Below are 14,598 nucleotides of genomic sequence, written 5' to 3' on the forward strand. Positions count from 1 at the left end.
ACATTAAGGGTGCAAAGTCAAGCAGTCAAAATTTAAGTAATGCCAGACTTAGCATTACTCATACAACCTTAATTAAGCATCCTCATTCACATGCATTATAAGTAGGGCCCTACCAAATTCATGGCCATAAAAAATGCATAACGGGTCATGAAATCTGGTGTCTCCCATTGAAATCTGGTCTTTTGTGTGCTTTTACCCTATACTATACAGATTTCACAGGGGAGACCAGCATTTCTCAAATTGGGGGCCCTCACCCAAAAGGTAGTTGCAGGAGGGCTGCAAGGTTATTTTAGGAGGGTCATGGTATTGTCACCCTTACTTCTGCGCTGCCTTCAGATCCGGGCGGCTGGAGTGTGGCAGGTGTTGGCTGGGTGCCCAGCTCTCAAGGCAGTGCTCTGCCAGCAGCAGCACAGAAGTAAGGGTGGCAATACCATACATAGGCACGAACTCCGTGGGTGCTCCAGGGCTACAGCACCCAAGGAAAAAAATTAGTGGTGGGGTAGCACCCACCAGCAGCCAGCTCCCCTCTTCCCTCCCAGCACCTCCCGCCTGCTGCCGGCCCTGCCGATCTACTCTTCCCCCTCCCTCCCAGCACTTACTGCCTGCTGTTTCGTGGCATGCAGGAGGATCTGGGAGGGAGAAGAGCAGGGATGGGGCATGCTCAGGGGAGAGGGGGTGGAACCTTTGTGGGAAGAGGCGGGGAAGAAGCAGGGTGTGGATGGGAAGAGGCGGGGAGGGGACTTGGGAGAAGGGGCCGGGCCTGGGGAGGAGCAGGGGCAGGAAGAGGCAGGCTGCGGCTTGGGCGGTGGGAGCGGGACCTGGGGTGGAGCGGGGGGTTGAGTACCCCCCGGGCCCGGAGGAAGTCGGCACCTATGATACCATACCATGCCATCCTTACTTCTGTGCTGCTGCTCGTGGCGGCTCTGCCTTCAGAGCTGGGCTCCCAGCCAGCAGCCGCCGCTCTCCGGCCGCTCAGGTCTGAAGGCAGCACCACTGCTAGCAGCAGCACAGAAGTATGGGTAGCAGTACTGCCCCCCCCCCGACAATAACCTTGCCACACTCACCCACCCCCAACTCCTTTTGGGGTCAGAACCCCTACAATTACAACACCGTGAAATTTCAGATGTAAATAGCTGACATCATGAAATTTATGATTTCTTAAATCTTATGACCGTGAAATTGACCAAAATGGACCATGAATTTGGTAGAGCCCTAACTATGAGGCAGTCTGTGCCTCTGCCTTTAAAGCCTTCCATCCCTGTAGTCAGATCGACATGAGCAGACTGCACCTGCGTAGAGCCTCACCAAAGTCATGTGAGGGTATGTCTGCACTGGTCCTATGGCAGGACTGGGCAGTAGACTGTAAATTCTTCAGGGCAGTGGCTATATTTAATTTGGGATACTGGATGACAAAAAGTAAACGGTCAGTGCTAAACAGAGTAACAACAAATAGCTGTTAAACTTGTTCAAAAGAAAACAATGTTTTTCTTCAAGACATTTTGGGACCAGTTTTCAAGAGTCAGGATCTAAATTGCATGATCTAAACATACATTTACACATGTTCAGTTACATATAAAAACATGTATCTTATTTGCATAGCCTAATGAAAGAATTACAAATGAAAAGATATTTATTTTTTCATGTACCTGGAGATGGGAAATCCTCTGTATGTAGGGCTTCCATTACTGGTTCACATATTACTAATGCATTTAATAAAAATCTCTTTCTTGGAAGTAAGGAGTTAATTGCTACATGGCAGCTACATCACTGATTTAGCTCCATTTTCTGCAGCAGCACTATGTTTAATATATATATATATATATTTAGTGCTTGTGGGCCAAATCACAGGTACACTACGGTTGCTTTGTGCTCCTTTGGTGACACAAAACAACTGTAAACCCTTCTTAACCAGCCCATTTAAGCCAGATTTGTGGCTGCTTTGCAGCACCAGAAGCATAAATGGAGTGAACCAGTGAATCTGGTCCTGTGTTTTTATTTCTTTCAACAGTACTATTTCTAAATAGGCACCTGATAAATAATTGTTAGATAACTACGGCCCATCCAGTTCCTTTTGACATCAATAGCAAGATTCTCAATAGACTTCAGTTATAGTTTGATCAGGCCTATTATATTCACTTTTTATTTGAAAGAGTCACAAGATAATTTGAGTTCCAGTAATCAAACATGCAATAGAGATAAGGATTTTTTTTAATGAAACAGCAGAATGTGTGTAAAGAAAGGCCTGTTCAGCAGATAAACTAACACACTTTCCTTGCACTCCAATAAAAATTTTGGGGGAGGGGGAGGAAGAAGCACAGGAAATCACAAAAAGAGAAGTGTCAAAACTCCTTTCTGCTTCAAAGGGAGTAGGATCAGGCCTTTTGGTGGAAGTGAACAATCTGTCATTGTTAAAAGTAATAAGGAACATTTTCATAAATATATTAAAAAAGAAATTAACCCAACCGTTGGGTATAGAAGGGCTACCAACAACAGCTATGCTGTAGTGCCAGGATTACAATGTTGCAGTGGATTAGCATTACCTAACAATTTATTTACACAGTAGCGGTTACTGGAATTGGAAGATTGTTGCTAAGGGGAATCTGCTCACATGAAACTTTTTAAAGCCCTCTGTGATTATTCTTAACATACACAACTTTGTTATTACTGAGTCTTGATCTCTTTCAGCCACTACGTTTTGTCCCTCTACGTGCAAAGCTGCTGCACCACTCTATCTTTATGGATGGCTCAAATGGTCATCTTTGATTAGAGAGAGACAAGATAGGCAAGGTAATATATTTTATTGGACCAACTTCTGGTACAACAGACAAGCTTTTGAGTTTCACAGAGCTCCTCATAAGGTCTGGAGAAAGATACCAGAGTGGCAGAGTTAAATACAAGGTGGCACAGATTAAGCGTAAAGGTTTCACACATGCGGAATGTTTTTTCACAACATGAACTTTCCTTCATGGGGAAAACTTTTCCATCATCTTAACAGTTATGTATGTGCAATCCTTCACCCTTCAGGATTTTTCTTCACTGGTCTTGTAACATTTACAAATGGATCACTATAAAGGTGGAAGAAATAAAATACTGTGGCCAGTTCGATGCCAGCCAGAATTGCGAGCTGATCGCTGACAGAAAAGTCTGGCTCATACTTCAGAGATGTAGGACAGCCGGTCCACTGTGCACCTTTGGAAATCCTGCCCTTAATATCTTGTTAAAATTAAGGTGAGGTAGAAGCCAGTTACACAACCTTAAATCTTCAGTGTAAACCACAAGCCCTTGGAAAAAAAGAAAAAAAACCAGAAGAAATACAGAGAGGAAGTTCTTGTGAGAGATGCCTACAATTTGATATGATATCCACTGATGCAGCTATTGTGAGCTCCTCAGTTGCATTCCTTATATTTAATAGACTAGCTATAGTATTGCGTTTGAGGCATGCAGATGAGTTAGTATTGCGTTTGAGGCATGCCACCCAGGAGCAATTCATAGCAAAGGATACACGTTCCAGTGGGAAGGTACGCAACACTCTTGCTAATACACCGTATAAGTTTCACTCCTTTGTTAGTCCATTTAGCAGTGCATAAAAAATGGGATGCTCCCCATTGCTGGCATCATACACGCTAGTGCGTCAGGATTTCAGATAGTGAATACAGTCCTCTGTCAAACCATGAGTTACGTCTGCCTGAACTGATGCTCACAGGACAGTGATGAATATTATGGACAGCCTGTCTGATTATGCACTGCAGGTTTCATGCATTCATTCTAATCTGATAGAGTAAATTATGAAAATGCTAATTAGTGCAATGCAGGTATAGAACTGGGGTGCCCATCAGCTAACATGTCAGCCTCACCCTCTAACCCCTATACCTTGGACTTTTTCCAGGTCTGTTCATCCATATCTTTCTTGTTGACTAGGAATAGTCAAAAACAAATACAGCAACAGAAAAACCCTAGTCTAATTTAGATACTGTATCTGCAGTACCATGTGCAGAATGTATTAAGGGCCAGATTCAAAACTCATTGAAATCAGTGGGAGTCTTTCCACTTTGAATCAGGTCCCAGTAGAATAGTGATTATTGCTACAACAAAATCTTCTCCAACTAATTTTTTCACAACACATTTAAAATTAAAAGTCAGTAGTAATAGCAAGACAGATGTGCAAAAAGTAAATAGTGATACACATGCAGCATTATAACTGTAAAATACGTAGGTTGTCTGTAAGTATCTCCACTAACATTTGTAGAGGGAAATGAATTTCCTTTCACAACATCAGCGCAAACATTTTTCAAGCTGTGCCACTGGCATCATCTCCTGAGATTTTGCATTGTGTTCTGGGTTGTTCACCTTAGGTTGTGAAGTATTCATAAAGTATTTACTTTGGAAGTATTAGCGGGCATGTCTTGACTTAAAAAAAGCACTTATGGCCTCATATAAAATAAGTGGTTCACAGAATACCTTACTTCTATGTAATTAATTAAAACAGGTTTCAGAGTAACAGCCGTGTTAGTCTGTATTCGCAAAAAGAAAAGGAGGACTTGTGGCACCTTAGAGACTAACCAATTTATTTGAGCATGAGCTTTCGTGAGCTACAGCTCACTTCATCGGATGCATACTGTGGAAATTGCAGAAGACATTATATACACAGACACCATGAAACAATACCTCCTCCCACCCCACTCTCCTGCTGGTAATAGCTTATCTAAAGTGATCATCAAGTTGGGCCATTTCCAGCACAAATCCAGGTTTTCTCACCCTCCACCCCCCCACAGACAAACTCACTCTCTTGTTGGTAATAGCCCATCCAAAGTGATAAGCTATTACCAGCAGGAGAGTGGGGTGGGAGGAGGTATTGTTTCATGGTGTCTGTGTATATAATGTCTTCTGCAATTTCCACAGTATGCATCCGATGAAGTGAGCTGTAGCTCACGAAAGCTCATGCTCAAATAAATTGGTTAGTCTCTAAGGTGCCACAAGTCCTCCTTTTCTTTTTAATTAAAACAGGTTATTCTAACATATTGTAAGATTCTGTATCATTTTTCATCCTGCCTGTCAAGTCTCTCGCTTTTTTTAGAATACCCAGGATTAAAACAATGTTTTCCATTAACACAGTGACATTTAAATGATGCTCTGGGCATGGCTTTGTACAAAGAGATCTAAGAATCCTTGTAAATGTCAATCAGGATTTTATATATATAAATATATTTGGCAACTAACACACAGACAAAGCAATCCTGAAATATCCTTCCTCTCTCCCACATTGCCTGGCAATGCTGCACATGGCTACAGCATGACTACCAACTCAAATCTGATTTTTGTTCTAGCACCTCACTCTAACTTAATTTTTACCCTGCCACATTGCTGAGCTGTACAATGTGAAAAATGTTTGTTTGGTTCTACAAAGTTTTGTCTCAGCAGTATGCCTCCGAGTTCCTGGTTAGGAAACGTCGAGCCAATTCTTTTATGGAAGAAAGTAAGAAGGGAAATTTAGAAAGAGAATGCATTGAAGAGCTGTGCAATAAAGAAGAAGCCAGAGAAATATTTGAAAATAATCCTGAAACGGTAAGAATTTGATGAGCATTTGACAACTGGAGAACAATTTTGTGCCAAGGAGGAAGAAAAAACCTGGAAATGTATAGGTTTCTATATAGCAGGGCTAAAAAGTATTCAGACCAAGAGTGAAATTCTTCCATGTGCAGAGTGCCAGCCCAGTGCATATGCACATTACCTATTAAGGAAGGCAGAACAGATGCACAAAGTATGGCTGTGCGTACATTCTTTTATTTCTATTTAAGGCACAAATTTCCCAGCACTCCACGCATGGAAAACCCATTGGCTTCAAATGAGAATTCTACAAAAAGAGACCACTTGCAGAACAAAACATTTAAGTATGGTCCTTTCTCTCCTAACAAATTGCTGGTTCAGCCATTTTTATCATAAAGATATTGGGCACCCTTGCTGAAGGACTTTCTTCTAACTACAAGAGTTCAATGCCTGAGTTCATGGACAGCACACTGGATCTACAATGTTAAATGTTTGAGACATTAAATGTGCATTACAGAGTGGATGTTAATCAGTAGATATAAAAATAGAAAATGAATTATCTTATTTTTGGTTGTAAATAAAGTCTGTATTGTTTGCATGATCCACCTTTGATCAAATAGCACAGGCTAGTGGGCTACTTTTGAGTGTTAGGGTATAGTTTTTACTTTAAAAAAAATTACCACATAAAAATTTACCACTTAGTTAAATAAAAAGCCAGAATATTTTCCCACTTCATTTTAAATATAAATACATGTTCAAAGCTAGATTTTTAGTACCTGTCATTTTCAGGTGCAATTTTGTTTCCAGAATTAATTTTGGGTTAAAATCTTGCCATATAAGGGGGAGAGTTTCAAAGGCAGAAAGGACAGTTGTATCCAGCTCCCATTAATTGCCCTTTATGCCTTTGAAAATCTCCTTCTAGGTGTCCAAATATCTGACCAAATCAGGCACTTGTGTCTACAAAAAGACAGGTTTCAGAGTAACAGCCGTGTTAGTCTGTATTCGCAAAAAGAAAAGGAGTACTTGTGGCACCTTAGAGACTAACCAATTTATTTGAGCATGAGCTTTCGTGAGCTACAGCTCACTTCATCGGATGCATACATGCTTCCACAGTATGCATCCGATGAAGTGAGCTGTAGCTCACGAAAGCTCATGCTCAAATAAACTGGTTAGTCTCTAAGGTGCCACAAGTACTCCTTTTCTTTTTACGAATACAGACTAACACGGCTGTTACTCTGAAACCTGTCATAAAGGGAGAGGATTCCTCACCTATTTTTTTTTCTGCCCCCCTCTCCCTCTGGGAATCTGGAGGCCTGTGTTTGAATCTAAAATCAAGTTTTATAGAATATTCCTAGCTGACTCCACAGATGAATAAAAATGATAATTGATGGACCTCCTTTTTCAATTACAGCATAAATACTGTTCAGTAAAGGTCTAGTTAACAGTTTATAATAATTCCAATTATCTTGAAACTTACTAAACTTCTCTTATTCTTTTTACAGGAATATTTTTATCCCAAATATTTAAGTAAGTACCAATCCCTCTCAACCCACAAAAACCACACCTCCTTGTGTGCTGTACTTTATCATAGAGTTTGTATGATACTGAGGGCTTTCTTCCCAATTGCATACTATCAGTTGAGTTACTCCAGTAGCAATACCTGGGTGTTTTTCTTTTTAATTCTGATGTCCAGTAGCTCACAAGCTGTTCTGTACAGTTAGAACCTGACTGAGCCATTCAGAATGTGAGGCTGTGATCAGGTGTCCTTAATGTGTCGACTGGTTTTCTAGCTCAAACTGTGAGAATAGGCTCTTTGAAGGTGCAGTGCTTAATTTCTGTTGTGATGATTTCAGTTTAAATGGGTGTTTGGCCCATAAGCAGATTGTGTTGGTCTATATTTACAGGCTGCCTCGGCTCCCATCGAGTAGGGATTTTCAGGATTACTGATGTTGTTCCAGATTCCTCAAGTGATCTGAGAACCTGTGTTAAAGGTAAGACTTTGTGATATAAATTTCACAAACAGTACTGAAACAGAGTTATGGTGTATCTAATACTGATTTGGGTTTAAGCATACATCCTGCCCCCTCTACAGAGCAGTTCACCTAGTAAGAAAAAAGAAACTAGTATTTTAACTCATAATACAGTTATCTAGAAAGTAAAATTACATTCAAAATAGTAGAGTTTACTCTCACTCTTGAGTAATACTCTGGGGGAATTATGCGCCAAAAAATTAAAAATTCTGCACACAATGTTTTAAAATTCTGCAAATTTCATTTGTCAAAATAACACAATATAATCAGGACAGTTTCAATTATTTTGGGAATTTATTTCAAAATATCTGTCAGCAAGTATGTCTAACAATACAGACCAAAAAAAAAAAAAAAAAACCTGACAAATAGATTCCTTACTAGGCATATTAATTAGAACTTGGAGTAATTCATTTAAATTACAATACAGAACTGTGTTTCCTGCACCTATCAGATGCAGTGCAAAGGCTTGAGGGTGTCAGGGGTGACAGAGGTGCTGAGGGAGAGGGAAGGAGCCTGGAGTGAACCTGGAGGGTTGTTGGGAGAAGTATGGAACAGGTTTTTTTTTGCGGGGGGGGAGGGGCAGGATTGTTGGGGAGCTTCCCCCATGCAGACCCTGGCTGATCCCAAACCTCTCCCATTTGTCAGGCACATCCATCCCTGTCCCCACATCCCACACCCCCATCCTGATGGGTCCCTGAAGCCCCCTGCCCCATCCCCATGTTTCCCTGCAGCCCCACTCCCATTCAGCCCCTGGCTCAATGCTGTCACCCCACTAGCTCCTGAGTCTGTCCCCCCCCACTAGCCATTCTGAACCGCAGTCTGTGACACCCGCCCCCCCCCCAGCAAGCCCGTGTGCCCCACTCTGTCTGTCCTAATCTGGCTCCATGGGCCAGGTACTGTGATGAACTTCTACTCCTGGGGGAATTATGTGCCACTGCACGCGCACACAACCTTTTTTCCCCCCACAGAAAATACATTCTGCCCTAGAAGTGCCTCAGTTCTGCCTTTTGCCCACCAGAGGCCACTGTGGCACCAGAACAGCCTGCTGCGTTCATGCTTTTGGCTGTCCTGATGCCACAGTGTCCTCTGGTGGGAGAAAGGCAGAACTGCAACACTTCTAGGGCAGAAAGTATTTTCTGCAGAAAAAAAATAAAATTCTGCAGGACTCATGAATTCTGCGCATGTGCAGTGGCACAAAATTCCCTCAGAAGTAGAGTAAGAAACAGCACACCGCTGTGCAACCCCAGAAGAGCTGTGGAAAGGACACAAGTCCTCCAAAATCACAAGGGAATATTTTGCATCAGCCCATTACCAAATTTAGCGCATTCCTCTACTTGTGTCCAGCCTGCTCTGCTTGTGCACAAGTGCACAGCACCCTGCCTAGGTATTTTGAAAGAGTTTCAGTCTGAATATATATTTATCCTTAAACACCCATCCCTATGTTTGTCCTTGAGAGGAAATGAGGGCAAAAAAGAATCCTTAATAATTACACTACACGCTGCCACAGATGAGCATTTTCTAGATTACTCTGCCAACATGCCTGCAGTCACAAATTAAAGTGTATTCTCATTCATTCTCCCCCTCCCCCCTCTCTCTCTCTCATTGGAGGCTTGGGGGGCAGGGCAGGGTAGGACGCTACAGAGGTGTGTGAACATTTAATGTTGCTGAACACTCTCCCATGAGGACAACTAGATATTAATTTTAATCCTCATATGGTTCCACATGGCAAAGTAGCAAACTCCAAAACAAAGTGGTTTTAAAAAAAAAAAAGTAAAAAGATAACCTGTACAATTTTCAAATGCCCAGGGACCAGATTTTTAAAAAGTATTTAGGAACCTAAGTTACAGATAAGCGCATACTGGGATTTCACAAGTGCCCAACTCCCATGAGTTAGACACTTAGGCACTTATGAAAATTTCAATACATACCTAATCTTTGCATCTATAGATGCCTACATTTTCTTATAAATCTGGCCCTTAGAAGCCTCTGTCCTATTTTCAGAAGTGACTTAGGCACGCAGGAATGTAAGACCCATTGATTTTCAATGAGGTCTAGGTACTTAGTGACCAGATTTTTAAAGATATTTAGGTGCCTAATAGGATTTTCTAAAGCATCTACATAGGTTAAGCACTTTGATAAATCCCACTGGCTCCTATCCGCATCTTTAGGTGCCTAAATACCTTTGTAAATCTGGAACTTTGGAAAATGGAACACAGGAGCTTTTGAAAATTTTCCCCTACATCTAACTTTGCCATGTGTCCTCATTTTATCCTTTCGTTTTTAATTTGAGTCCCCCTGACTTTCATATGAACTAACTGGGCTTCAGCTATGCATAATGTGGGCAAGTGTAGCATAATTGCATTCTGCCAATCCACTTCCAACCTGGTCTGTAAGCCACTCACTATTACTGAAGTCCAAGCCTTCTTAGCAAAGATAAACATCAATGCAATCTGGCATGGTTGGCTAAATCCACCTGCTCAATTTGCAGCGATGTCTTAAACAACCTTACACAATCTTCATACCATACAACAGATAATACAAAATAATCCCATCCCTACCACAATTAGTATTTTACAGTGAAATAAGATCATAGGAGTGTATCAGCTCCATAAATATAAGTAACTGGTTAGAGTTGGGGGGTGAGGAAGGGGTGAGGAAAAGGAAACCATAGACCTGAAGTGTGGGATGGCCAGAAGAATGAATCTCTTAAATTATGGTATTTAATCAAAAGTGAGTTTACAGACTTCGGGCCAAATTCACCCAGTGAAAATAGATGTACTCCATTAAAGTCAACATAGATCCACCTGCTTTAGTCAGGGAGTTTTGCCCTACTTTTTTATTGTACTATACTTAGTCCTTAGACCTTTGTCCCCAGATGTGTGAACTTATATAAACTTACCTACCAACTTAGAGGAGTACAGGGTAAAACAATAGGCTGTGTTCTCCCTGTGGTAGGCATGTTGCACTTCGCTTTACATTGCCACGCAGGCGTGCACAGAGAGTTCTCGGTTCCTCTCCGTGCTCCAGTTTTTGATTTTTGTAAGTGAATTTAAAGTTAGTGAAAGCTGCCAGTTGGATAGCACTGGGAAGTGAAGTTTCCAGTTTGTCAATGGAGCATGTACAGCACAGGCAGCAGGGTTGTAAGCTTGCACACAAATGTGCCACCTCTAGCATGACAAAGGAATTAGTCTCTGTACCTTTCAGACCTTGGCCTCTGCTGAGACAACTGGGATGATGATTGATGCAGACAGCTACTCACTAAGAACTGAACTGAGACCTCTGGGTTAATTTACCTGTGCCACTGAAGAGCCATCGTTTGGTAGTGGCTTGCTGCTGTTACCAACCTGGGCCAGTCTGCACCCAGTAACAACAGGTTTCAGAGTAGCAGCCATGTCTGTATTCGCAAAAAGAAAAGGAGGACTTGTGGCACCGAAGAGACTAACCAATTTATTTGAGCATAAGCTTTCGTCTCTAAGGTGCCACAAGTACTCCAGTAATAACAAGCACTGTATACCAATTCCCATGAGCCATTCATTTCATAATGGTCTTCTCTTGGTGGGGGGAAAATGTTACTGATCCATAACTGGTAATGTTGTCTTTGGACTAGCTGCCAAAGGGGACAAAGTGAGTTGTAACTTTTGAGGTTACTTACCTCTGGGCAGAATTAATAAAAAGACATGTGCTGTGTGGATGCTTTTTCTTGTGTGGCAAGCTTTTTCCTTCTTGTGAATGGTGACTATCGGAGGAAAGGAGGAAGGAAATAGGATTATGGAAAGGCGGAGTGTAAAAATGAACTTTTTTTCCCCCATGCGCACACAGAAATTTCAAACCAATGTAGCCCTGTGCCATGCAATGAAGTTGGATATATGGAATGCATCGATGGGCAAGCCAGATACACTTGTGTCTGTAAACCAGGCTGGCAAGGAGAGAGATGTGAAGAAGGTACAATCCATTTTGTGACTATGGTGGTAGTAACTGTTACTATGGCTGAAATTAGAGCATTATTAACAGTACCATATCTTTAAATAGATAAATGAGGCAGCAAATAGCCTCTCTTAGATTAAGATTTTTTGGGCTCCCCTTTCCCTCCCCATTTCCCTTCTGTGACATACCAGGGCACAATACAGACCAATGAGTTGCTGTGTCACTCCAGGTCTGTAATCCGGGGACAGGCATGTCCTTCACAATGCCTTGCTGCTGTAGCCTCTACCTTGGACTGCTCACAAACTGCCTCCAGCTATGTCTGTATGTGCTTCAGCCAGCCAGCTACACATTGACTCTTATCAGTCTTAAAGCTTACCACAGGGTGATCCCAACACACTCCCAGTCTCAGATTTCCCCTCAGAAATATATGTCCTGTACTGCTCAGCCCTCTCCTGGACAGACTGGGCTTTTGAGCTGTGCTCCGGCTCCGCTCCAGCTCCAGGCAAAAACCTGCAACTCCACTGCTCCGGAGCTGCTCCACGCTCCAGCTCTGGGCTCCGCTCCAAAGCCCTGTGTAACAGACAGTACAGATACATTGAGTCCATTATTCCTTTAAGGGAATTACATGTACAACTTTTTACCCCAAATGAAGTTACCCAGATAATTCAATATGAACACACTGGATTAGATAAAACAATAAAACAAGTTTATTAACTACAAAGAGAGAGCGAGATCTTAAGTGAATACAAGTAATGAAAGATAAGTCAGACATGTTTACAAGAAAAATAAAGATAAAATGCTACTGGTGACTAACTTACCAAACTATATTAGATTCAAAGCAAAGTTCTCTCACCTGTGTCGAAGGAAACTCCATGCTGTTTCTTTGCTAAGATGTAGATTTTTGCCCCTTCCCTCTTCCCTGCCAAAGTTGGTCACTTTGCTGGTAATTGTCCATCAGTCTTGTGTGCACCTGGCTGAGGCATCGGCTTGCCTTTTGTCTCCAAGGGACTGATCTGACCACTCTCCAAATTTATCTGGAAAATACATTTTTAGTCATGATTTCAGTTTATAACTTCACATATAACGCTACTGCCATGATATTAGTGACCAGGAAATTATAAGTTTTTAAATGATACTTCACAAGACATGACTTGTACAGAAATTACTACAATAGTGTATAGGGTGTGAACACGGATATATTCTGTTATATCTTCTAGATGTAAATGAATGTGAAGACCCAGCAAATAAAAATGGCGGTTGTAGCCACAGGTGTGCTAATTTTCCTGGAAGCTACCAATGTTTTTGTGATGATGGATACTACATGCTTCCAAACAAACAGGACTGCAAGGGTAAGAAAATACACTTAAAATACCATTGTATGTAAGGAAATTATGTTTGGATACTACCAATTAGAGAAGTTAGGCTGAACTATAGCTACTGTCCCTTTAAATTTTCTCCTCCTATTTTGAGCCAAATTCTGCCATCTGATGCATGTTTGATTCCAATTGATATGCCCAAATCTAGGGTTGTGTTAACCTTTTTACATGAATCCAGGCTAGTTAATTAATGAAACCTGGGTTTGGGTCACAAATCCCAGACTTAAACCAGTTTCATAGCCCAAGTCAAGTTTCTAGAATGCAAGGGGCAGTTAACATTCTTAGCTGGAAACCCAGTCTGTGAAAATCTGTGGCTTTGAATGGATTTCACTTTCTGAGTTTTGGTTTCCTTCACTTGAAAGGAAAATATTAATGAATTCTGAAGATGCTCTTTATGAGGATGATCAGATGTCCAGATTTTACAGGGACAGCCCCAAATATCGGGACTTTCTCTTATATAGGCACCTATTACCTCCCACCCCCGTCCCGATTTTTCACACTGGCTATCTAGTCATCCTACTCTTTATATGGGGAAAGGCTTGTGTGGCATTGCATCACTATACTTACTTGCTGGGCGTAGCACAAAGGCCTTTTTATTGACTATAGATTTAAGTCTTTATTTTGGAATAAAATTCCAGGTAAAGGGCATGCGTTAATATAGTTAGCAGAAAAATGTGATGGCATTTTGGCAAGAAAATAGCTTACCTCATCCTAGTATTGCATTTCTTTACTAGTCAAAATTTTTCTGTTGAGCTGCGCTAGCTGGTACGGATACCATCGTGAGAGAATGTAAAGGGACAGACTTTTAGGCTGGCTTTCACTGGGCTCCTGGTTAGTGCATGTACTTTTGTGGACACAAATAATCAATGACACCATAACTCCTATATAAGCCCATTGCAATACTGCAGTCTGACAAATGCAGGCTCACAAGTTGGTTGAATGGAGCCTGGTCATATACTTTTAATTCTTTAGAGCAGAGGTGGGCAAACTACAGCCCGTGGGCCACATCTGGCCCATGGGACCATCCTGCCCAGTCTGAGCTCCCGGCCGGGGAGGCTAGTCCCTGGCCCCTACCCCACAGCCTCACCTCACCGCGCTGCCAACGCTTTGGCCTGCCGCTTCTGCCGGGGAGCGCGGCGGTGTGGCTGGTTCCAGCCGGGCAGCGCGGCTGCGAGCTCCTGCTGCTCTGAGCGGCATGGTAAGGGGACGGGGAGCGGGGGGTTGGATGGGGGTAGGGTCCCAGGAGGGGGCGATCAGGGGACAAGGAGGGTTGGATGGTTCGTGGGTTGTGAGGGGGGCAGTCAGGGGGCGGGAAGTGGGAGGGGGCCAGGCTGTTTGGGGAGGCACAGCCTTCCCTACCCTGCCCTCCATACAGTTTCTCAACCCCGATGTGGCCCTTGGGCCAAAAAGTTTGCCCACCCCTGCTTTAGAGCTAGACTGTGCACCCCTGCCTCATGGTGGTGAGCCCTTATTCACACAAGTAGTCCCTCTGAAGCCAGAGAGGTTACCTGCCATTAATGAGGGCTCACCAATATGAGTAACAGCTGCACAATCTAGCTTTCAATCAGGAATGATGAGCAAAGCATTACAGTAAACACATTTGTGCTACTTTTTTCCTCTTGTCCCTTTTCCTTGGATCCATAGTACAGCCTACAGAGTATCAAGGTATGCAGGAGACTTCACCTGGGGGCAAGGTAAAATTCCCTGCAGAATCCTCTGGAAGT

General features: G+C 42.5%; 1 protein-coding gene across 1 annotated transcript in view; it reads left to right on the forward strand.

Moving 5' to 3' along the window:
* PROS1 (protein S) overlaps window positions 1–14,598 on the forward strand; it is a 45,003-nt gene that overhangs the window by 3,133 nt on the left and 27,272 nt on the right. Inside the window, exons 2-6 of the mRNA XM_007057546.4 lie at window positions 5,405–5,562; window positions 7,047–7,071; window positions 7,449–7,535; window positions 11,394–11,516; window positions 12,716–12,847. Coding sequence (XP_007057608.2) covers window positions 5,405–5,562; window positions 7,047–7,071; window positions 7,449–7,535; window positions 11,394–11,516; window positions 12,716–12,847 — 525 coding nt within the window. The remainder of the gene's footprint in view (window positions 1–5,404; window positions 5,563–7,046; window positions 7,072–7,448; window positions 7,536–11,393; window positions 11,517–12,715; window positions 12,848–14,598) is intronic.

Source organism: Chelonia mydas, chromosome 1 (genome assembly GCF_015237465.2).
Source record: "Chelonia mydas isolate rCheMyd1 chromosome 1, rCheMyd1.pri.v2, whole genome shotgun sequence".
In the NCBI taxonomy this organism is placed as follows: domain Eukaryota; kingdom Metazoa; phylum Chordata; order Testudines; family Cheloniidae; genus Chelonia; species Chelonia mydas.